This window comes from Oncorhynchus gorbuscha, unplaced genomic scaffold, assembly GCF_021184085.1.
Source record: "Oncorhynchus gorbuscha isolate QuinsamMale2020 ecotype Even-year unplaced genomic scaffold, OgorEven_v1.0 Un_scaffold_655, whole genome shotgun sequence".
Classification (NCBI taxonomy): domain Eukaryota; kingdom Metazoa; phylum Chordata; class Actinopteri; order Salmoniformes; family Salmonidae; genus Oncorhynchus; species Oncorhynchus gorbuscha.
The window spans coordinates 373,668-399,378 of NW_025745754.1; the positions used below are offsets into that span (position 1 = coordinate 373,668).

Here is a 25,711-nt window from a genome sequence, read left to right on the forward strand (position 1 = left end):
CAGTAGGACTGAGGTGCAGTAGGACTGTTGAGGACTGAGGTACAGGAGGACTGATGAGGACTGAGGTACAGTAGGACTGAGGTACAGTAGGACTGAGGTGCAGTAGGACTGTTGAGGATACTAATATGTGATGTGTGTTCCCTCCAGGAACTGGAGAACCTGAGGAAGCAAGCAGAGATCATCCCTCAACTCATGGCAGAGTGTGAGAGCATCACAGAGAAACTACAGGTACTTGAAGCCTAACCCCTACACCCTAAACACTAACCCCTCAACTCATGGCAGAGTGTGAGAGCATCACAGAGAAACTACAGGTACTTGAAGCCTAACCCCTACACCCTAAACACTAACCCCTACACCCTAAACACTAACCCCTCAACTCATGGCAGAGTGTGAGAGCATCACAGAGAAACTACAGGTACTTGAAGCCTAACCCCTACACCCTAAACACTAACCCCTACACCCTAAACACTAACCCCTCAACTCATGGCAGAGTGTGAGAGCATCACAGAGAAACTACAGGTACTTGAAGCCTAACCCCTACACCCTAAACACTAACCCCTACACCCTAAACACTAACCCCTCAACTCATGGCAGAGTGTGAGAGCATCACAGAGAAACTACAGGTACTTGAAGCCTAACCCCTACACCCTAAACACTAACCCCTCAACTCATGGCAGAGTGTGAGAGCATCACAGAGAAACTACAGGTACTTGAAGCCTAACCCCTACACCCTAAACACTAACCCCTCAACTCATGGCAGAGTGTGAGAGCATCACAGAGAAACTACAGGTACTTCCAGCCAATAAGCTGGAACTGTGAGTCTCCCTCTCTCTCTCTCTCTCTCTCTGTCTCTCTCTGTCTCTCTCTGTCTCTGTCTCTCTCTCTCTCTCTCTCTCTCTCTCTCTGTCTCTCAAGCAGCAGATCCAGATTGTTCCATTACATTATGCACACACACACACACACCTCTTGTTTGTTGTCAGTGTTCATTGAGTCTCTAACAAGTTAATGTTACTGGGTTTATTCTGAATATTCCACATGGTTCTGTATGAATAACAGGTCCATTCGTGTTCTATTTACAACTATAATGAGGATACTGTATATCATGTTAAATGGTTGCTATGATCCACACTGTTATTAAAAGGTATTGTCTCCTAGAGAATAGAGTGGAGAGTTACATTCTCAACAATGGAAACGAGTTGGATCACAGTTCTATTTGAATCACAGTTCTATTTGGATCACAGTTCTATTTGAATCACAGTTCTATTTGAATCACAGTTCTATTTGAATCACAGTTCTATTTGAATCACAGATCCATTGAATCACAGTTCTATTTGAAGCACAGTTCTATTGAAGCACAGTTCTATTTGAATCACAGATCCATTGAATCACAGTTCTATTTGAAGCACAGTTCTATTTGAAGCACAGTATCAGTAGTGGCTGGTCCAGTGGTCTCTCTATTTAAAGCAGGTTGTATCCATTCTATTAACTCTAGCTCTATACCAGACAGTATCAGTATTGTCTGGTCCAGTGGTCTCTCTATTTAAAGCAGGTCTCCCACACAGTGATCAGGTTTCAACAGTCAGCTGAGAAATGCCACCAGGCACCAGTTTAGACCTCCTATTTTAGCCCTCTCTCCCCCTCTCCCTCTCTCTCTCCCTCTCTCCCCCTCTCCCTTTCTCTCTTGCTCCCTCCCCCCTTGCTCACTCCCTCTTGCTCTCTCTCCCCCTCCCCTCTCCCTCCCTCCCTCCTCTCCCTCTCGCTCTTCTCTCTTGCTCCCTCCCCTTCTCGCTCCTCGCCTCTCGCTTGCTCGCTCCCTCTCGCTTGCTCGCTCCTCTCGCTCGCTCCCTCGCTCTCCTCTCGCTTGCTCGCTCCTCCGCTTGCTCGCTCCCTCCGCTCTCGCTCGCTTCCTCCTCTCGCTCCCTGCCTCGCTCCTCCCGCTTGCTCGCTCCTCCGCTTGCTCGCTCCCTCAGCCTCTCGCTCGCTCCCTCTCAGCCTCTCGCTCGCTCCCTCAGCCTCTCGCTCGCTCCCTCAGCCTCTCGCTCGCTCCCTCAGCCTCTCGCTCGCTCCTCCGCCTCTCGCGCTCCGCCCTCCGCCTCTCGCTCGCTCCCTCCGCCTCTCGCTCGCTCCCTCCGCCTCTCGCTCGCTCCTCCGCCCTCTCGCTCGCTCCCCTCCGCCCTCGCTCGCTCCCTCAGCCTCTCAGCTCGCTCCTCAGCCTCTCGCTCGCTCCCTCAGCCTCTCGCTCGCTCCCTCGCTCTCCTCAGCTCTCGCGCTCCCTCCGCCTCTCGCTCGCTCGCTCAGCCTCTCGCTCCCTCAGCCTCCGCTCCCTCAGCCTCTCGCTCCCTCAGCCTCTCGCTCGCTCGCTCAGCCTCTCGCTCCCTCCGCCTCTCGCTCCCTCAGCCTCTCGCTCCCTCAGCCTCTCGCTCGCTCCCTCAGCCTCTCGCTCCCTCAGCCTCTCGCTCGCTCCCTCAGCCTCTCCCTCCCTCCGCCTCTCGCTCCCTCAGCCTCTCGCTCGCTCCTCAGCCTCTCGCTCGCTCCCTCAGCCTCTCGCTCGCTCCTCAGCCTCTCGCTCGCTCCCTCAGCCTCCCTCTCGCTCGCTCGCTCCTCAGCCTCTCGCTCGCTCGCTCAGCCTCTCGCTCCTCAGCCTCTCGCTCCTCAGCTCCTCAGCCCTCGCTCCTCCTCCTCAGCCTCTCGCTCCTCAGCCTCAGCCTCGCTCCTCAGCCCACGCTCGCTCCCTCCGCCTCTCGCTCCCTCAGCCTCTCGCTCCCTCAGCCTCTCGCTCGCTCCTCAGCCTTCTCGCTCCCTCCCTCAGCCTCTCGCTCCCGCTCCTCAGCCTCTCCCTCCTCCGCCTCTCGCTCCTCAGCCTCCCGCCTCCGCTCCCTCAGCCTCTCGCTCGCTCCTCAGCCCTCGCTCGCTCCTCAGCCTCTCGCTCGCTCCTCAGCCTCTCGCTCGCTCCTCAGCCTCTCGCCGCTCGCTCAGCCTCTCGCTCCTCAGCCTCTCGCGCTCCCTCAGCCTCGCCCGCCTCTCGCTCCCTCGCCTCTCGCCTCAGCCTCTCGCTCCCTCAGCCTCTCGCTCCTCCGCCTCGCCCTCAGCCTCCGCTCCCTCAGCCCTCCGCTCGCTCCTCAGCCTCTCGCTCCCTCAGCCTCTCGCTCCCTCGCTCCTCAGCCTCCCCTCGCTCCCCTCAGCCTCTCGCCTCCCTCAGCCTCTCGCTCGCTCCCTCAGCCTCTCGCTCCCTCAGCGCTCGCTCCCTCAGCCTCGCTCGCTCCTCAGCCTCTCGCTCGCTCCTCAGCCTCTCGCTCGCTCCTCAGCCTCTCGCCTCCGCTCCTCAGCCTCTCAGCTCCTCGCTCCTCCCTCAGCTCGCTCGCTCAGCCTCTCGCTCCCTCCGCCTCTCGCGCTCAGCCTCTCGCTCCGCTCAGCCTCCTCGCTCGCTCCCTCAGCCTCTCGCTCCCTCAGCCTCTCGCTCCCTCCCTCTCCGCCTCTCGCTCGCTCCCTCCCTCAGCCTCTCGCTCCCTCCGCCTCTCTCGCTCCCCTCAGCCTCTCGCTCCCTCCTCCCCTTCTCGCACTCCCTCAGCCCCTCTCGCTCAGCCTCCCTCCCTCTCGCTCCCTCCCTCGCTCCGCCTCCCCTCTCCTCCCTCAGCTCCCTCAGCCTCGCTCCTCAGCCTCTCGCTCCTCAGCCTCTCGCTCCTCAGCCTCTCGCCGCTCCCCCTTTCGTTCTCTCTCCCCCTGTTCTCTCCCCTCCATATTCTCTCAAGCTAATAAACGTTCTAAATTAGCGACTAATATACATTATTGTCTCTTATCTGTAGGCTGAGGTGAAAGTTATAGTTATTTACAACATTATGGCAGTATCTAACTTCATATTTCCAATCTCTTTAGACAGCTGAGGTGAATTTAAAACGTTATTATATCAGTAATCTAACTCCATAATCTCTGTGTCTTTAGGCTGCTGAGGTGAAGAACAAGGACCTGGAGGATAGGATGGAGGGTCTTCAGGCCGACATCGAGGACAGCCAGTCCAAGCAGGGCAACATGAAGGGAGAGCTGAAGAAGTTCATGGACGTCCTGGATGGGAAGATTGATGAGCTGCACGAGTTCAGGCAGGGCCTGTCCAAACTAGGGGTGGATAACTGAGGGAGGAAGAGACAGAGGAGAGGAGAGAGGGATGGAGGGATGACCGGTTAGAGATGGAGGTTTTAGAAATACCTTCAGGACAGGACTTTGTGGCGCCACGCCCCCAAAGTGGAGACCACACTGAACCAATCAGCTGTAAACACACTACACAGTACAGAGAGGGAGGGGGTTGGGAGAGGCCAGGGCAGGCAGGGGATCACCTGATGGTTCCATCTGGTGTATCAGTCAGTCAGTGTTCTGGAACTAGAACCTACAGTCTTCTCTCTGGTTACTGCTCTGTCTCTGTGGGGGGAGACAGGTTCCAGTTCTAGAACAGGTGACAGGTTCTATAGTTCTGTCTGTTGTTTCTACAGGCTGAACTAAGAGGGAAGAAAGGCTTTAAAAAGGGCTACATGTATTTAAACTACAGCTAATGCAGTACAACAACAGATACGTAATGATCCCACACTATCCTACTGGTCTCTTTATGACGTGAGGGAAATATAGAAGAGATATATACTTTTTAACACTTGTCTTTATATTGTTGCTTCATGTCGATCTCAGGTGTGTTTAAAGACAGTTTGTTACTTGTTAGTTAATATGTGAATACATGACACGGCGGTGTCATCAAGTGCCTCAGGAGAACCGGCCAAACTAGACGGATGATGACCATGCATCACCATAGTAACGCACTAATTAAATATTGCTATGAAAATTAAACATGCTTAAACCATTATTTAAGGACTCCTAGTAGTGTGACAACCACCACAACAACAACAGCCACCACAACAATGACAACAACAACACACACGACGACAACAACAGGACGACATCAACAGGACAATAACATCAACAACATGAAGACAACAACATGACGACAACAACAGGACGACATCAACAGGACAATAACATCAACAACATGACGACGACGACAACAACAACAGGACAAAATGAGAAGAGGAGAAAAAAGGAGAAAAATCTTGTTTGAAAAAAGTAGTTCTGTTGATGACGTCATAATGACGATGACGTCATAATGACGAGACCGTGAAAAGGGAATGAACAGATGTTTGGTTCAATAACAGAAGTTTCAAGGGTTTCGGGAAAACATTAACGTTTCGAATCTGCAGCACTGTAATGTAATGCGCATAAGAAATGAAGACGAGGCTCCTTTTTAGAAATGTGAATAGATGAAACCAGGACTTTATAGTCCGAGGAGGCAGAGAAACCCTAAACTATGCTAGATAACCCATTTGTAACGAGTGCAATGTTTAATGAGGATTTCGCATGTGTGTAATACTTCTTTCTGTCAGAATATTTCTTTCTGTCAGTTTTCTAGAACAAAAGTATGAAGTATGTCTTTAAAATCTGTTGTTCACATAGGATATGTGCTTCCTCCACTACTTTGGTCTGTTTGTTTTATTAGTCTGGTCCGTGGGGATATTTTAGGGGGGACTTGGTTGTTGCTGCTGGCTGGGTGAACTATAAACTAGGAACTATGGGGAAGAATACTTTATGAAAACAACACATGATCTGGGCCTTTAAATCAACCCTGTCAGATCTCTTTAGTTTGACTTATTCTGCTGATTTTCTTTGTGTTTGTGCCTCTCCCATTAAGTCTCTCTCTCTATGGAAGTGGCCCCAGTATATATGACAACATTACCTTCATGTGTGGATGTTTCTCTACAGATATATTCTATGTACCAATTTTTATATAATATTTTGGGAGCGGGTATGGTGTGATGATATTATATTATATATATTATTATTATTATTATTAAATATTATATATTATATAGTCCCTCCGTTTAAAAACTAAACGCACCCAGAAGTCTACCTTTTACAGAACGCAGTCATGATCAATTATATTTGAATATTGTACTACAGACACGTCTTGTTGTGGGACATCTGTGAGTAACACCATGATACAAGTGGATAGATTTCTATCACTTGTTTTGAGAAATGTTTTCACAAGATGGGAGTGTGTCTACGGACGGACTATATAACTTTCCCCTGTTCCTCGTGTAACCATGACATCCTCTGTGTGTACAGACTTCCAATAGGCTGAACCTGATCCATATAGCACCTTCTCCTTCCTGTCAATCAAAATGACTCCACTTCTGTGACTCCTGGTCAATATTGTACCGCATGGAATTGACAGTTGTTAAAATATAGTTTAATTACAAATATGTGGTCTGTGACTCTTCTGTCTCCATGCACTGAAGCATATTGTTTACGCACTGAAGCATCATGCTGTGTCATCTGGTCATTGTGAAGCTAGCCTGATCCCAGATCTGTTTTGTGGTCAGTGTTTCTTCTCTCTCCATACATTTCAACAAGGCCCTGAAGCAATATCATGTTTACTTAATATCTGTTTTGTGGTCAGTGTTCGAGGAGGTGGTCGCTAGCCTGATCCCAGATCTGTTTTGTGGTCAGTGTTTCTTCTCTCTCCATACACAACAAGGCCCTGAAGAGTGCATCTGGTCATACAGCTGATCCCAGATCTGTTTTGTGGTCAGTGTTTATTCTCTCTCCATACATTTTGAAGTCATATATCACAAATCCCCCTTATTGCTATTATTTATTATTACGCGGAGTGCCTGGATATTGATTTAACCTTTATTTAACCAGGAAAGCCATATAAAGGTAGGCCAGTTGAGAACAAGTTCTCATTTACAACTGTGACCTGGCCAAGATAAAGCAAAGCAGTGCGACACAAACAACAACACAGAGTTACACATGGAGTAAAACAAACATACAGTCAATAACACAATAGAAAAGTATATATTCAGTGTGTGCAAATGAGGTAAGATAAGGGAGGTAAAGGCAATAAATAGGCCATGGTGGCGAAGTAAATACAATGTAGCAATTAAACACTGGAGTGATATATGTGCAGAATGTGTAGAGATACTGGGGTGCAAAGGATCAAAAAAATAAAAACAATACGGGGATGAGGTAGTTGGGTGGGCTATTTACAGATGGGCTATGTACAGGTGCAATGATCTGTAAGCTGCTCTGACAAGCTGGTGCTTAAAGTTAGTGAGGGAGATATGAGTCTCCAGCTTCAGTGATTTCTGCTATTCGTTCCAGTCATTGGCAGCAGAGAACTGGAAGGAAAGGCGGCCAAACGAGGAATTGGCTTTGGGGATGACCAGTGAAATATACCTGCTGGAGCGCATGCTACGGATGGGTGCTGCTATGGTGACTAGTGAGCTGAGATAAGGCAGGGCTTTACCTAGCAAAGACTTGTAGATGACCTGGAACCAGTGGGTTTGGTGACGAATATGAAGCGAGGGCCAGCCAATGAGAGCATACAGGTCGCAGTGGTGGGTAGTATATGGGGCTTTGGTGACAAAACGGATGGCACTGTGATAGACTGCATCCAATTTGCTGAGTAGAGTGTTGGAGGCTATTTTGTAAATGACATCGCCAAAGTCGAGGATCGGTAGGACAGTCAGTTTTACGAGGGTATGTTTGGCAGCATGAGTGAAGGATGTGGAATAGGAAGCCGATTCTAGATTTAATTTTGGATTGGAGATGCTTGTCCGTACACATCACGGACAAACTGAATTGGTCCACCCACACAGACAGCATTATGAAGAAGGCGCAGCAGCCTCAGGAGGCTGAAGAACTTTGGCTTGTCACCAAAAGCACTCACAAACTTTGACAGATGCACAATCGAGGATCCTGTCGGGCTGTATCATCGCCTGGTACGGCAACTGCTCTGCCCACAACCGTAAGGCTCTCCAGAGGGTAGTGAGGTGTTCACAACGCATCACCAGGGGCAAACTACCTGCCCTCCAGGACACCTACACCACCCGATGTCACAGGAAGGCCAAAAAGATCATCAAGGACATCAACCACCCGAGCCACTGCCTGTTCACCCCGCTATCATCCAGAAGGCGAGGTCAGTACAGGTGCATCAAAGCAGGGACCCGAGAGACTGAAAAACAGCTTCTATCTCAAGGCCATCAGACTGTTAAACAGCCACGACTAAAATTGAGTGGCTGCTGCCAACATACTGACTCAACTCCAGCCACTTTAATAATGGGAATTGATGTAAAAGAATGTATCACTAGCCACTTTAAACAATGGCACTTAATATAATGTTTAAATACACTAAATTACTCATATGTATATGTATATACTGTACTCTATATCGTCTCCTGCATCTTGCTTTCTTTATGAAATACATGTATCACTAGCCACTTTATGTTTACATACCCTACATTACTCATCTCATATGTATATACTGTACTCTATATCATCTACTGCATCTTGCCTTCTTTATGAAATACATGTATCACTAGCCACTTTATGTTTACATACCCTACATTACTCATCTCATATGTATATACTGTACTCTATATCATCTACTGCATCTTGCCTTCTTTATGAAATACATGTATCACTAGCCACTTTATGTTTACATACCCTACATTACTCATCTCATATGTATATACTGTACTCTATATCATCTACTGCATCTTGCCTTCTTTATGAAATACATGTATCACTAGCCACTTTATGTTTACATACCCTACATTACTCATCTCATATGTATATACTGTACTCTATATCATCTACTGCATCTTGCCTTCTTTATGAAATACATGTATCACTAGCCACTTTGTTTACATACCCTACATTACTCATCTCATATGTATATACTGTACTCGATATCATCTACTGCATCTTGCCTTCTTTATGAAATACATCTAGCCACTTTGTTTACATATTGCCTCATCTCATATGTTCTGTACCATCACTCATTCATATATCGTTATGTACATATTCTTTATCCCTTTACACTTGTGTGTATAAGGTAGTAGTTGTGAAACTGTTAGGTTAGATTACTTGTTGGATATTACTGCATTGTCGGAACTAGAAGCACAAGCATTTCGCTACACTCGAATTAACATATGTGTATGTGACAAATAAAATTGGATTTGATTTGAGTGAGTCTTAAATGTGAGCCTGGAAGGAGAGTTTACAGTCTAACCAGACACCAAGGTATTTGTAGATGTCCACATATTCTAAGTCAGAACCGTCCAGAGTAGTGATGCTGGACGGGCGGGCAGGTGCAGGCAGTGATCGGTTGAATAGCATGCATTTAGTTTTACTTGTATTTATGAGCAGTTGGAGGCCACGGAAGGAGAGTTGTATGGCGTTGAAGCTTGCCTGGAGGGTTGTTAACACTGTGTCCAAAGAAGGGCCAGAAGTATTCAGAATGGTGTCGTCTGCGTAGAGGTGGATCAGAGACTCACCAGCAGCAAGAGCGACATCATTGATGTATACAGAGAAGAGAGTTGACCTGAGAATTTAACCCTGTGGCCCCATAGAGACTGCCAGAGGTCCAGACAACAGACCCTCCGATTTGACACACTGAACTGTCTGAAAAGTAGTTGGTGAACCAGGCAAGGCAGTCATTTGAGAAACCAAGGCTGTTGAGTCTGCCGATAAGAATGTGGTGATTGACAGAGTCGAAAGCCTTGGCCAGGTCGATGAATACAGCTGCACAGTATTGTCTCTTGTCGATGGAGGTTATATCGTTTAGGACCTTGAGCGTGGCCGCAGCAGCTTTCCAATCTTTGAAGATCTCCGACGATACGAAAGAGAGGTTGAACAGGCTATAAACTGGTTACCAATGTAATTAGAGCAGTAAAAATACATGTTTTGTCATACCCATGGTATATGGTTATATACCACGGCTGTCAGCCAATCAGCATTCAGGGTTCGACCCACCGAGTTTATAAAGACGAACTAATCATTCTGTGTCATCTGGTCATTGTGAAGCTAGCCTGATCCCAGATCTGTTTGTGTTGTCTTGCAAACTGATCAACTCTGAAATCTAACCAGCTAGTGTAGGTTTCTCCAACTCTGGTCTTACTGCTGGGATAGAACAACAAGCTGCCTACCTGGAAGCTCTCCAGGAAAATGGAAACTGACAACTCAGCTTCTCTCTAACACAGCTTGGTAGCGCTGCACGGTATCTGTCTGTAACACAGCTTGGTACCACTGCACGGTATCTGTCTGTAACACAGCTTGGTACCACTGCACGGTATCTGTCTGTAACACAGCTTGGTACCACTGCACGGTATCTGTCTGTAACACAGCTTGGTACCACTGCACGGTATCTGTCTGTAACACAGCTTGGTACCACTGCACGGTATCTGTCTGTAACACAGCTTGGTATCACTGCACGGTATCTGTCTGTAACACAGCTTGGTACCACTGCACGGTATCTGTCTGTAACACAGCTTGGTACCACTGCACGGTATCTCTCTAACACAGCTTGGTACCACTGCACGGTATCGGTCTGTAACACAGCTTGGTACCACTGCACAGTATCTGTCTAACACAGCTTGGCACCACTGCACGGTATCTCTCTAACAGCTTGGTACCACTGCACGGTATCTCTCTAACACAGCTTGGTACCACTGCACGGTATCTGTCTGTAACACAGCACCACTTGGTACCGCTAACAGCTTGGTACCACGGTATCGGTCTGTAACACAGCTTGGTACCACTGCACAGTATCGGTCTGTAACACAGCTTGGCACCACTGCACGGTATCTCTCTAACAGCTTGGTACCACTGCACGGTATCTCTAACACAGCTTGGTACCACTGCACGGTATCTGTCTAACACAGCTTGGTACCACTGCACAGTATCTGTCTAACACAGCTTGGCACCACTGCACGGTATCTCTCTAACACAGCTTGGTACCACTGCACAGTATCTGTCTGTAACACAGCTTGGTACCACTGCACGGTATCTGTCTGTAACACAGCTTAACTACTGCACGGTATCTATCTAACACAGCTTGGCACCACTGCACGATATCTGTCTGTAACACAGCTTGGTACCGCTGCACGGTATCTGTCTGTAACACAGCTTGGTACCACTGCATGGTATCTCTCTAACACAGCTTGGTACCACTGCACGGTATCTGTCTAACACAGCTTGGTACCACTGCACGGTATCTGTCTAACACAGCTTGGTACCGCTGCACTGCACGGTATCTGTCTGTAACACAGCTTGGTAGCGCTGCACGGTATCTGTCTGTAACACATTTTGGTACCGCTGCATGGTATCTGTCTAACACAGCTTGGCACCACTGCACGGTATCTGTCTAACACAGCTTGGTACTGCTGCACAGTATCTGTCTAACACAGCTTGGTACCGCTGCATGGTATCTGTCTGTAACACAGCTTGGTACCGCTGCACGGTGTCTGTCTGTAACACAGCTTGGTACCACTGCACGGTATCTGTCTAACACAGCTTGGTACCACTGCACGGTATCTGTCTGTAACACAGCTTGGTACTGCTGCACGGTATCTGTCTGTAACACAGCTTGGTACCGCTGCACGGTGTCTGTCTGTAACACAGCTTGGTACCGCTGCACGGTATCTGTCTGTAACACAGCTTGGTACCACTGCACGGTATCTGTCTGTAACACAGCTTGGTACTGCTGCACGGTATCTGTCTGTAACACAGCTTGGTACCGCTGCATGGTATCTGTCTAACACAGCTTGGTACCACTGCACGGTATCTGTCTAACACAGCTTGGTACCACTGCACAGTATCTGTCTAACACAGCTTGGTACCGTTGCACAGTATCTGTCTAACACAGCTTGGTACCACTGCACGGTATCTCTCTAATAAAGCTTAACCACCTGCCATCTCCCAGCAGACCAACAGTGTTCTCTCTAGTACTGGACACTGTCTGTCTGACTGGCTCCTATCAACCTCCTCTCTAGGATAGAGAAAGTGGGAGTTTGGACTGAACTCTGTGCTCCTAGGGATGTTTCTCAATACGTTTCCTGTGGCTTCCTCTCCCTCTCCTCCTGTGAGTGTTAATGGAAGAAAGACAAGGGTTCATCTCAAGTCTTCAGTAGCTTCCTCTACTTTTCCCTCCTCCCCCTTGTCTATCACCAGGGCAGTCGCTTTCACCCATCCAGTTCTTTCACAGACTGATACAGGTAGAGAAGGTGAGGATAATTCAGGTAGAGGAGGTGAGGATCATTCAGGTAGAGGAGGAGAGGATCATTCAGGTAGAGGAGGTGAGGATCATTCAGGTAGAGGAGGTGAGGATCATTCAGGTAGAAGAGGTGAGGATCATTCAGGTAGAGGAGGTGAGGATCATTCAGGTAGAGGAGGAGAGGATCATTCAGGTAGAGGAGGTGAGGATCATTCAGGTAGAGGATCATTCAGGTAGAGGATCATTCAGGTAGAGGAGGAGAGGATCATTCAGGTAGAGGAGGAGAGGATCATTCAGGTAGAGGATCATTCAGGTAGAGGAGGTGAGGTTCCTTCAGGTAGAGGAGGAGAGGATCCTTCAGGTAGAGGATCATTCAGGTAGAGGAGGAGAGGATCATTCAGGTAGATCATTCAGAGGTGAGGATCATTCAGGTAGAGGAGAGGATCCTTCAGGTAGAGGATCATTCAGGTAGGGAGGTGAGGATCATTCAGGGACTGAGGTATCATTCAGGTTAGGAGGGAGGATCATTAAGGAGGAGGTGAGGATCATTCAGGTAGAGGAGGTGAGGATCATTCAGGTAGAGGAGGTGAGGATCATTCAGGTAGAGGAGTAGAGGAGGTGAGGATCATTCAGGTAGAGTACCAGAGAGGATCATTCAGGTAGAGGAGGAGAGGATCATTCAGGTAGAGGAGGAGAGGTTCCTTCAGGTGAGGATCATTCAGGTAGAGGATCATTCAGGTAGAGGAGGTGAGGATCATTCAGGTAGAGGAGGAGAGGATCATTCAGGTAGAGGAGGTGAGGATCATTCAGGTAGAGGAGGTGAGGATCATTCAGGTAGAAGAGGTGAGGATCATTCAGGTAGAGGAGGTGAGGATCATTCAGGTAGAGGAGGAGAGGATCATTCAGGTAGAGGATCATTCAGGTAGAGGATCATTCAGGTAGAGGATCATTCAGGGAGGAGAGGATCATTCAGGTAGAGGAGGAGAGGATCATTCAGGTAGAGGATCATTCAGGTAGAGGATCATTCAGGTAGAGGAGGTGAGGTTCCTTCAGGTAGAGGAGGAGAGGATCCTTCAGGTAGAGGATCATTCAGGTAGAGGAGGAGAGGATCATTCAGGTAGAGGAGGTGAGGATCATTCAGGTAGAGGAGGTGAGGATCATTCAGGTAGAGGAGGAGAGGATCATTCAGGTAGAGGAGGAGAGGTTCCTTCAGGTAGAGGAGGAGAGGTTCCTTCAGGTAGAGGAGGTGAGGATCATTCAGGTAGAGGATCATTCAGGTAGAGGAGGTGAGGTTCCTTCAGGTAGAGGAGGAGAGGATCCTTCAGGTAGAGGATCATTCAGGTAGAGGAGGAGAGGATCATTCAGGTAGAGGAGGTGAGGATCATTCAGGTAGAGGAGGTGAGGATCATTCAGGTAGAGGAGGAGAGGATCATTCAGGTAGAGGAGGAGAGGTTCCTTCAGGTAGAGGAGGAGAGGTTCCTTCAGGTAGAGGAGGTGAGGATCATTCAGGTAGAGGAGGTGAGGATCATTCAGGTAGAGGAGGTGAGGATCATTCAGGTATAGGAGGAGAGGATCATTTAGGTAGAGGAGGTGAGGATCATTCAGGTAGAGAAGGTGAGGATCATTCAGGTAGAGGAGGTGAGGATCATTCAGGTAGAGGAAGAGAGGATCATTCAGGTAGAGGAGGAGAGGATCATTCAGGTAGAGGAGGAGAGGATCATTCAGGTAGAGGAGGAGAGGATCCTTCAGGTAGAGGATCATTCAGGTAGAGGAGGAGAGGTTCCTTCAGGTAGAGGAGGTGAGGATCATTCAGGTAGAGGATCATTCAGGTAGAGGAGGTGAGGATCATTCAGGTAGAGGAGGAGAGGTTCCTTCAGGTAGAGGAGGTGAGGATCCATATTAGATTACTGGACGCGGCTCCTAGCTACTCCCCCACGTCTTCTCATCGTGGAAATGGTTGCAGTGGTGGAAGTTGCCTAGGCAACTTGATCCACTCACTCGCGTATTGATTTAACTCTTGTTGTAAAGTGGCTCTGTGGAAATTATTGACTGTCGTACAGACACCCCTGTCCAGGGATCTCTCCCCCCTTCTCCAAGCTCTCCCTCTTTCTCTCTCCCTTTCTCTGCCCCCCCTTCTCCAAGCTCTCCCTCTTTCTCTCTCCCTTTCTCTCCCCCCTTCTCCAAGCTCTCCTCTTTCTCTCTCCCTTTCTCTCTCCCTCTCTTGGATATATTTCATTAGCTCTGAAAATCAATCATCCCTTTCACAACAAATTAGACTCATGGATGTTTGTTTCCCCTCATATAACCTTGTATTGCGCCCAACACTCCAACATGCAGGGAGAGGTCAGCTGTGGTTGTGTTGTCATGGCAAATGTGTAGGAGGTCAACTGTACAGTTCTAGAACGTAGAATCCTTTTTTTCTTTTATTGCTTCACCAGCACTTCCTGGGAGGAAAGTGATGCATTGTGGTTATGTTCTAAGCAAAGAGTATTTGAAATAGAAATTGCAGCACACCAGTAATATTTTATGCTCCACGTTTTTTTTTTTTTTCAAATATTGATTTTATTTATTCATCCATGCAGCTGGATTTACATAATAAACTTCCTGGTCTGGCGACCAAATATTAAGATTGCTCTTTCCATGACAGACTCACCAAGTGAATCCAGGTCAAAGCTATATGATCCCTTATTGATGTCACTTAAATCCACTTCAATCAGTGTAGATGCAGGGGAGGAGATGGGTTAAAGAAGGATTTATAAGCCTTGAGACATTCATTGTGTATGTGTTACCATTCAGGGGGTGGAGGGGCATTGTGTATGTGTTACCATTCAGGGCATTGTGTATGTGTTACCATTCAGGGGGTGGAGGGGCATTGTGTATGTGTTACCATTCAGGGCATTGTGTATGTGTTACCATTCAGGGCATTGTGTATGTGTTACCATTCAGGGGGTGAAGGGGCATTGTGTATGTGTTACCATTCAGGGGGTGGAGGGGCATTGTGTATGTGTTACCATTCAGGGCATTGTGTATGTGTTACCATTCAGGGCATTGTGTATGTGTTACCATTCAGGGCATTGTGTATGTGTAACCATTCAGGGCATTGTGTATGTGTTACCATTCAGGGGGTGGAGGGGCATTGTGTATGTGTTACCATTCAGGGCATTGTGTATGTGTTACCATTCAGGGCATTGTGTATGTGTTACCATTCAGGGCATTGTGTATGTGTTACCATTCAGGGCATTGTGTATGTGTTACCATTCAGGGGCATTGTGTATGTGTTACCATTCAGGGCATTGTGTATGTGTTACCATTCAGGGGCATTGTGTATGTGTTACCATTCAGGGCATTGTGTATGTGTTACCATTCAGGGCATTGTGTATGTGTTACCATTCAGGGCATTGTGTATGTGTTACCATTCAGGGCATTGTGTATGTGTTACCATTCAGGGCATTGTGTATGTGTTACCATTCAGGGCATTGTGTATGTGTTACCATTCAGGGCATTGTGTATGTGTTACCATTCAGGGGCATTGTGTATGTGTTACCATTCAGGGCATTGTGTATGTGTTACCATTCAGGGGCATTGTGTATGTGTTACCATTCAGGGCATTGTGTATGTGTTACCATTCAGGGCATTGTGTATGTGTTACCATTCAGGGCATTGTGTATGTGTTACCATTCAGGGGGTGGAGGGGCATTGTGTATGTGTTACCATTCAGGGCATTGTGTATGTGTTACCATTCAGGGCATTGTGTATGTGTTACCATTCAGGGCATTGTGTATGTGTTACCATTCAGGGGCATTGTGTATGTGTTACCATTCAGGGCATTGTGTATGTGTTACCATTCAGGGCATTGTGTATGTGTTACCATTCAGGGCATTGTGTATGTGTTACCATTCAGGGCATTGTGTATGTGTTACCATTCAGGGCATTGTGTATGTGTTACCATTCAGGGCATTGTGTATGTGTTACCATTCAGGGCATTGTGTATGTGTTACCATTCAGGGCATTGTGTATGTGTTACCATTCAGGGGCATTGTGTATGTGTTACCATTCAGGGGGTGGAGGGGCATTGTGTATGTGTTACCATTCAGGGCATTGTGTATGTGTTACCATTCAGGGCATTGTGTATGTGTTGCCATTCAGGGCATTGTGTATGTGTTACCATTCAGGGGGTGGAGGGGCATTGTGTATGTGTTACCATTCAGGGGGTGGAGGGGCATTGTGTATGTGTTACCATTCAGGGCATTGTGTATGTGTTACCATTCAGGGGGTGGAGGGGCATTGTGTATGTGTTACCATTCAGGGCATTGTGTATGTGTTGCCATTCAGGGCATTGTGTATGTGTTACCATTCAGGGCATTGTGTATGTGTTACCATTCAGGGGCATTGTGTATGTGTTACCATTCAGGGCATTGTGTATGTGTTACCATTCAGGGCATTGTGTATGTGTTACCATTCAGGGCATTGTGTATGTGTTACCATTCAGGGCATTGTGTATGTGTTACCATTCAGGGCATTGTGTATGTGTTACCATTCAGGGGCATTGTGTATGTGTTACCATTCAGGGCATTGTGTATGTGTTACCATTCAGGGCATTGTGTATGTGTTACCATTCAGGGCATTGTGTATGTGTTACCATTCAGGGGTGGAGGGCATTGTGTATGTGTTACCATTCAGGGGGTGGAGGGGCATTGTGTATGTGTTACCATTCAGGGCATTGTGTATGTGTTACCATTCAGGGGGTGGAGGGGCATTGTGTATGTGTTACCATTCAGGGCATTGTGTATGTGTTACCATTCAGGGGCATTGTGTATGTGTTACCATTCAGGGCATTGTGTATGTGTTACCATTCAGGGCATTGTGTATGTGTTACCATTCAGGGCATTGTGTATGTGTTACCATTCAGGGCATTGTGTATGTGTTACCATTCAGGGCATTGTGTATGTGTTACCATTCAGGGGGTGGAGGGGCATTGTGTATGTGTTACCATTCAGGGCATTGTGTATGTGTTACCATTCAGGGGGTGGAGGGGCATTGTGTATGTGTTACCATTCAGGGCATTGTGTATGTGTTACCATTCAGGGGCATTGTGTATGTGTTACCATTCAGGGCATTGTGTATGTGTTACCATTCAGGGCATTGTGTATGTGTTACCATTCAGGGGCATTGTGTATGTGTTACCATTCAGGGCATTGTGTATGTGTTACCATTCAGGGCATTGTGTATGTGTTACCATTCAGGGCATTGTGTATGTGTTACCATTCAGGGCATTGTGTATCTGTTACCATTCAGGGCATTGTGTATGTGTTACCATTCAGGGCATTGTGTATGTGTTACCATTCAGGGCATTGTGTATGTGTTACCATTCAGGGCATTGTGTATGTGTTACCATTCAGGGCATTGTGTATCTGTTACCATTCAGGGCATTGTGTATGTGTTACCATTCAGGGCATTGTGTATGTGTTACCATTCAGGGCATTGTGTATGTGTTACCATTCAAGACAAAGTGCCTTTAACGGGGTATACTAGTAGATGCGCACCGGTTTGTGTCAACGCTGCTGGGATTTTCAGTCTCAACAGTTTACTGTGTGTATCAAGAATGATACATCAGGTGGTAGAGGTGGTGATAGTAGTGGTGATGGTGATAGTAGTAGTGGTGGTGATAGTAGTAGTAGTGATAGTGGTGGTGATAGTAGTAGTGGTGGTGGTGGTGCTGATAGTAGTAGTGGTGGTGGTGGTGATAGTAGTGGTGATAGTAGTGGTGCTGATAGTAGTAGTGGTGGTGGTGGTGATAGTAGTGGTGGTGGTGGTGATAGTAGTAGTAGTGGTAGTAGTAGTAGTGGTAGTAGTGGTGGTGGTGGTGGTGATAGTAGTGGTGGTGGTGGTGATAGTAGTAGTAGTGGTGATAGTAGTGGTGGTGGTGGTGATAGTAGTGGTGGTGGTGGTGATAGTAGTAGTGGTGGTGATAGTAGTAGTGGTGGTGGTGATAGTAGTAGTGGTGGTAGTAGTAGTGGTGGTAGTGATGGTAGTGATAGTAGCAGTGGTGGTGGTGATAGTAGTGGTGGTGGTGGTGATAGTAGTAGTGGTGGTGATAGTAGTAGTAGTGGTGGTGATAGTAGTGGTTGTGGTGATAGTAGTAGTGGTGGTGATAGTAGTAGTAGTGGTGGTGGTGATAGTAGTGGTAGTGGTGATAGTAGTAGTGGTGGTGATAGTAGTAGCAGTGGTGGTGGTGTTAGTAGTAGTGGTGGTGATAGTAGTAGTAGTGGTGGTGATAGTAGTAGTAGTGGTGGTGATAGTAGTAGTGGTGGTGATAGTAGTAGTGGTGGTGAGTAGTAGTGGTGGTGGTGATAGTAGTAGTGGTGGTGATAGAGTAGTAGTGGTGGTGGTGATAGTAGTGGTAGTGGTGATAGTAGTAGTGGTGGTGATAGTAGTAGCAGTGGTGGTGGTGTTAGTGGTGATAGTAGTAGTGGTGGTGATAGTAGTAGTAGTGGTGGTGATAGTAGTAGTGGTGGTGATAGTAGTAGTGGTGGTGATAGTAGTAGCAGTGGTGGTGGTGATAGTAGTGGTAGTGGTGATAGTAGTAGTGGTGGTTGTGGTGATAGTAGTGGTAGTGGTGATAGTAGTAGTGGTGGTGATAGTAGTGGTGGTGGTGGTGATAGTAGTAGTAGTGGTGGTGATAGTAGTGGTTGTGGTGATAGTAGTGGTAGTGGTGATAGTAGTAGTGGTGGTGATAGTAGTGGTGGTGATAGTAGTAGTGGTGATAGTAGTAGTAGTGGTGGTGGTAGTAGTAGTGGTGGTGATAGTGGTGGTGGTGATAGTAGTAGTGGTGGTAGTAGTAGTGGTGGTAGTGATAGTAGTAGTGGTGGTTGTGATAGTAGTAGTGGTGGTGGTGATAGTAGTAGTGGTGGTTCGGTAGTAGTGGTGGTGATAGTAGTGGTAGTGGTGGGTAGTAGTAACTTTTTCATTATATTTCATTATATGGTGGTGATTTGTCTTAGTAGTAATCTGGTGATAGTAGTAGTAGTGGTGGTTAGTATCAAAGATAAGTGGTGATTATAGTAGTGGTAGTGGTGATAGTAGTAGCTAACGTCCACTGATTAGCTGTGGTGGAGAAACTGTTACACTCAACTGAACGACTTGATTAGTTTAGTGATAGCTAGTACATAGCTGTCTTAGTGTGGTGGTGATCAGTATGGTGGTGGTATCCAAGATAATTGTGTGGTGGTTTAGAGTGTGTAGTGGTGATTATCTTAATTTAGAGGTGGTGATATTTGTAGTAGTAACGTAGGTGACTCTGTAGTAGCCAACAGCTAGGTGCCAGTAGTAGTAGTCTGTGATAGAACTAGTAGTAGTGGTCGCATTCACAGGTGTATCACATTTTCACTTCATTTTCATTACAGTACGGTTTGATTTGTTTGATCGTAGTGATAGTAGTAGTAGTGGTGGTGATAGTGTAGTCTGGTGATAGTAGTAGTAGTGGTGGTGATAGTAGTAGTAGTGGTGCTAGCTAGTAGTAGTAGCAACACTGCAGAAACTAGTACACTCAACGGTGACTTGATTAGTGTAGTGTCAAGTGGTGCCACTGCCATAGTAGTCAGCAGTGGTGTATCATTTTAAGTAGTAGTAAGATTCTTGCTAGTAGTAAGTGGTTCTGAATAGTAGAGAGTGGTGTAGTAGTATTCCAATGGTCCTTTGCATAGTAGTAGTCTTCTGTAGCCTGTCAAGTAGTGTGTGGTTGGTCCCTGTTCTCTCCTCTCTGCACAGTAGTAGTAGTGGTGGTGATAGTAGTAGTGGTGGTGATAGTACGTGGAGTTCCAGGTCTCCGGTAGCCTCTGGAACTGCCAATCTGTGGTCAACAAGGCAGAGTTCATCTAGTAGTCCCTCCAGTCCCTGATAGTAGTGGTGGTGAAACATGGATCACCACAGACAGTACTGCTACTCCTACTGCTCTCTCTTCGTCCGCCCACGTGTGGTGCACACCCCGAGAGCGTCTGGTCAGTAGTGGTGGTGGTGATCCTCATCTCTCCCAAGTGGTCATTCTCTCTTTCTCCCCTTACCCATCTGTCTATCGCCTAGTTTGAATTCCATGCTGTCACAGTTACTAGCCCTTTCATAGTAACATGGTGGTCATTTATCGCCCTCCAGGTTCCCTGGTGGTTGATCAATGAGCTTGATGCCTTGATAAGCTCCTTTCCTGAGGACGGCTCACCTCTCACAGTGGGACTTTAACCTCCCCACGTCTACCTTTGACTCTTTAGTCTCTGGTGGTGATAGTCCTCTCCTCTTTTGACCTGATACCTTCCCCCTACTCACAAGGCAGGTGATAGTACGTAGACCTCATGGTTTAGTAGATAGTGGTCTTCCACTAACCTCATTGCAACTCCCCTCCAAGTGGTGACCACTGCCTTGTATCCTTTTCCCTCTGGTCATCCAACAGTCCCACACTGTACTAGGGATGGTAGTGGCCGTCCCAACCTAGTGGTGGTGATAGTACTCTCTGGTCTTCCATCCTAGTCAGTCTTCCCTCCGCTCAAACCTTCTCCCACCTATCTCCTGATTCTGTCCTCAAGTCCTCTCCTCCCTCTCTGCATGGTGACTCTCTATGTCCCCTAGTCCAGGTGGTGGTCCTAGTCCCGCTCCGTGGCTCGATGACTAGTGGTGGTGCTCACAGAACAGGGTCCGGGCAGCCGAGTGGAAATGGAGGAGTAGTAGTCCCTGCGGACCTGGCATCCTTTACTCCCTCCTCTCTACATTTTCCTCCTCTGTCTCTGTGCTAAAGCCACTTTCTACCACGCTAAATTCCAAGTGCTGCCTCTAACCCTAGGAAGTGGTTTGCCACCTTCTCCTCTCTCCTGAATCCTAGCCCCCTCCCCCCTCCTCCCTCTCTGCAGATGATAGTCAACCATTTTGAAAAGAAGGTGATAGTAGTCATCCGATCCTCGTAGTAGTAGTGGTTTGCTAAGTCAAACGACACTGCTGGTTCTGCTCACACTGCCCTACCCTGTGCTCTGACCTCTTTCTCCCCTCTCTCTCCAGATGAAATCTCGGTCTTGTGACGGCCGGCCGCCCAACAACCTGCCCGCTTGACCCTATCCCCTCCTCTCTTCTCCAGACCATTTCCGGAGACCTTCTCCCTTACCTCACCTCGCTCATCAACTCATCCCTGACCGTTGGCTAGTCCCTTCCGTCTTCAAGTGGTGAGAGTTGCACCCCTTCTGAAAAAGTACACTCGATCCCTCCGATGTCAACAATTACAGACCAGTATCCCTTCTTTCTTTTCTCTCCAAAACTCTTGAACGTGCTGTCCTTGGCCAGCTCTCCCGCTAGTCTCTCTCTGAATGACCTTCTTGATCCAAATCAGTCAGGTTTCAAGACTAGTCATTCAACTGAGACTGCTCTCCTCTGTATCACGGAGGCGCTCCGCACTGCTAAAGCTAACTCTCTCTCCTCTGCTCTCATCCTTCTAGATCTATCGGCTGCCTTCGATACTGTGAACCATCAGATCCTCCTCTCCACCCTCTCCGAGTTGGGCATCTCCGGCGCGGCCCACGCTTAGATTGCGTCCTACCTGACAGGTCGCTCCTACCAGGTGGCGTGAGAATCTGTCTCCTCACCACGCGCTCTCACCACTGGTGTCCCCAGGGCTCTGTTCTTGGCCCTCTCCTATTCTCGCTATACACCAAGTCACTTGGCTCTGTCATAACCTCACATGGTCTCTCTTATCATTGCTATGCAGACGACACACAATTAATCTTCTCCTTTCCCCCTTCTGATGACCAGGTGGTGAATCGCATCTCTGCATGTCTGGCAGACATATCAGTGTGGATGACGGATCACCAGTCAAGCTGAACCTGGTGAAGACGTAGCTGCTCTTCCTCCCGGGGAAGGACTGCCCGTTCCATGATCTCGCCATCACGGTTGACAACTCCATTGTGTCCTCCTCCCAGAGCGCCAAGAACCTTGGCGTGATCCTGGACAACACCCTGTCGTTCTCAACTAACATCAAGGCGGTGGCCCGTTCCTGTAGGTTCATGCTCTACAACATCCGCAGAGTACGACCCTGCCTCACACAGGTGCGCAGGTCCTAATCCAGGCACTTGTCATCTCCCGTCTGGATTACTGCAACTCGCTGTTGGCTGGGCTCCCTGCCTGTGCCATTAAACCCCTTCAACTCATCCAGAACGCCGCAGCCCGTCTGGTGTTCAACCTTCCCAAGTTCTCTCACGTCACCCCGCTCCTCCGTTCTCTCCACTGGCTTCCAGTTGAAGCTCGATCCGCTACAAGACCATGGTGCTTGCCTACGGAGCTGTGAGGGGAAGTAGCACCTCAGTACCTCCAGGCTCTGATCAGGCCCTACACCCAAACAAGGGCACTGCGTTCATCCACCTCTGGCCTGCTCGCCTCCCTACCACTGAGGAAGTACAGCTCCCGCTCAGCCCAGTCAAAACTGTTGCTGCCCTGGCCCCCAATGGTGGAACAAACTCCCTCACGACGCCAGGACAGCGGAGTCAATCACCACCTTCCGGAGACACCTGAAACCCCACCTCTTTAAGGAATACCTAGGATAGGTTAAGTAATCCCTCTCACCCCACCCCCCCTAAGTTTTAGATGCACTATTGTTAAGTGACTGTCCCACTGGATGTCATAAGGTGAATGCACCAATTTGTAAGTCGCTCTGGATAAGAGCGTCTGCTAAATGACTTAAATGTAAATGTAATGTAATGTAGTAGTGGTGATAGTAGTGGTTGTGGTGATAGTAGTGGTAGTGGTGATAGTAGTAGTGGTGGTGATAGTAGTGGTAGTGGTGATAGTAGTAGTAGTGGTAGTGGTGATAGTAGTAGTGGTGGTGGTGATAGTGGTGGTGGTGATAGTAGTAGTGGTGGTGGTGATAGTAGTAGTAGTGGTGGTAGTAGTAGTAGTGGTGGTGATAGTAGTAGTGGTGATGATAGTAGTGGAAGTGGTGATAGTAGTAGTAGTGGTGGTGATAGTAGCAGTGGTGGTGGTAGTAGTGGTGGTGGTGATAGTAGTGGAAGTGGTGATAGTAGTAGTAGTGGTGGTGATAGTAATAATAATAATATAATAATATATGCCATTTAGCAGACGCTTTTATCCAAAGCGACTTACAGTCATGTGTGCATACATTCTACGTATGGGTGGTCCCGGGGATTGAACCCACTTCCCTGGCGTTACAAGCGCCATGCTCTACCAACTGAGCTTAGTGGTGGTGGTGATAGTAGTGGTGGTGGTGATAGTAGTGGTGGTGATAGTAGTGGTGGTGATAGTAGTGGTGGTGGTGATAGTAGTAGTAGTGGTGGTGATAGTAGTAGTAGTGGTGGTGATAGTAGTAGTAGTGGTGATAGTAGTGGTGGTGATAGTAGTAGTGGTGGTGATAGTAGTAGTGGTGGTGATAGTAGTAGTGGTGGTGATAGTAGTAGTGGTGGTGATAGTAGTGGTGGTGGTGGTGATAGTAGTAGTAGTGGTGATAGTAGTTGTAGTGGTGATAGTGGTAGTGGTGGTGATAGTAGTAGTGGTGATAAGAGCGTCTGCTAAATGACTTAAATGTAATGTAAATGTGGTGGTGATAGTAGCAGTGGTGGTGGTAGTAGTGGTGGTGATAGTAGTGGTGGTGGTGATAGTAGTAGTAGTGGTGGTGATAGTAGTAGTGGTGGTGGTGATAGTAGTAGTGGTGGTGATAGTAGTGGTGGTGGTGATAGTAGTAGTGGTGTGGTGATAGTAGTAGTGGTGGTGATAGTAGTGGAAGTGGTGATAGTAGTAGTAGTGGTGGTGATAGTAGTAGTGGTGGTGATAGTAGTGGTGGTGGTGATGGTGGTGGTGATAGTAGTAGTGGTGGTGATAGTAGTAGTGGTGGTGATAGTAGTGGTAGTGGTGATAGTAGTAGTGGTGGTGATAGTAGTGGTAGTGGTGATAGTAGTAGTGGTGGTGGTGATAGTAGTAGTGGTGGTGATAGTAGTAGTAGTGGTGGTGATAGTAGTAGTAGTGGTGGTGATAGTAGTAGTAGTGGTGGTGGTGATAGTAGTAGTAGTGGTGGTGATAGTAGTAGTAGTGGTGGTGATAGTAGTAGTGGTGGTGATAGTAGTGGTGGTGGTGATAGTAGTAGTGGTGTGGTGATAGTAGTAGTGGTGGTGATAGTAGTGGAAGTGGTGATAGTAGTAGTAGTGGTGGTGATAGTAGTAGTGGTGGTGATGGTGGTGGTGATAGTAGTAGTGGTGGTGATAGTAGTAGTGGTGGTGATAGTAGTGGTAGTGGTGATAGTAGTAGTGGTGGTGATAGTAGTGGTAGTGGTGATAGTAGTAGTGGTGGTGATAGTAGTAGTGGTGGTGATAGTAGTAGTAGTGGTGGTGATAGTAGTAGTAGTGGTGGTGATAGTAGTAGTGGTGGTGGTAATAGTAGTAGTAGTGGTGGTGATAGTAGTAGTAGTGGTGGTGATAGTAGTAGTGGTGGTGATAGTAGTGGTGGTGGTGATAGTAGTAGTGGTGTGGTGATAGTAGTAGTGGTGGTGATAGTAGTGGTAGTGGTGATAGTAGTAGTAGTGGTGGTGATAGTAGTAGTGGTGGTGATAGTAGTAGTGGTGTGGTGATAGTAGTAGTGGTGGTGATAGTAGTGGAAGTGGTGATAGTAGTAGTAGTGGTGGTGATAGTAGTAGTGGTGGTGATAGTAGTGGTGGTGGTGATGGTGATGGTGATAGTAGTAGTGGTGGTGATAGTAGTAGTGGTGGTGATAGTAGTGGAAGTGGTGATAGTAGTTGTAGTGGTGGTGGTGATAGTAGTAGTAGTGGTGGTGGTGATAGTAGTAGTGGTGGTGATAGTAGTAGTGGTGGTGATAGTAGTAGTGGTGGTGATAGTAGTAGTAGTGGTGGTGATAGTAGTAGTAGTGATAGTAGTAGTAGTGGTGGTGGTGATAGTAGTAGTAGTGGTGGTGATAGTAGTAGTAGTGGTGGTGATAGTAGTAGTGGTGGTGATAGTAGTGGTGGTGGTGATAGTAGTAGTGGTGTGGTGATAGTAGTAGTGGTGGTGATAGTAGTGGAAGTGGTGATAGTAGTAGTAGTGGTGGTGATAGTAGTAGTGGTGGTGATAGTAGTGGTGGTGGTGATGGTGGTGGTGATAGTAGTAGTGGTGGTGATAGTAGTAGTGGTGGTGATAGTAGTGGAAGTGGTGATAGTAGTTGTAGTGGTGATAGTAGCAGTGGTGGTGATAGTAGTAGTAGTAGTGGTGGTGATAGTAGTAGTAGTGGTGGTGATAGTAGTAGTAGTGGTGGTGATAGTAGTAGTAGTGGTGGTGGTGATAGTAGTTGTAGTGGTGATAGTAGTTGTAGTAGTGGTGGTGGTGATAGTAGTAGTGGTGGTGATAGTAGTGGTGGTGGTGATAGTAGTAGTGGTGGTGGTAGTAGTGGTGGTGATAGTAGTGGTGGTGGTGATAGTAGTGGGTGGTGATAGTAGTAGTAGTGGTGGTGATAGTAGTAGTAGTGATAGTAGGTGGTGATTGTAGTGGTGGTGGTGATAGTAGTGGAAGTGGTGATAGTAGTAGTAGTGGTGGTGATAGTAGTAGTAGTGGTGGTGATAGTAGTGGTGGTGGTGATAGTGGTGGTGGTGATAGTAGTGGA

General features: G+C 47.6%; 1 protein-coding gene across 3 annotated transcripts in view; it reads left to right on the plus strand.

The window, feature by feature from the left end:
• LOC124019695 (homer protein homolog 2-like) overlaps positions 1–4,300 on the plus strand; it is a 128,082-nt gene extending 123,782 nt beyond the window's left edge. For 2 of the 3 annotated variants that reach the window (XM_046335104.1, XM_046335103.1), the window contains exons 8-9: positions 148–228; positions 3,940–4,300. In XM_046335104.1, coding sequence (XP_046191060.1) covers positions 148–228; positions 3,940–4,128 — 270 coding nt within the window. In that variant the 3' untranslated portion in view covers positions 4,129–4,300. The remainder of the gene's footprint in view (positions 1–147; positions 229–3,939) is intronic. The other variant, XM_046335105.1, reaches the window with a different exon arrangement.
• The last annotated feature ends 21,411 nt before the right edge of the window (positions 4,301–25,711 follow it).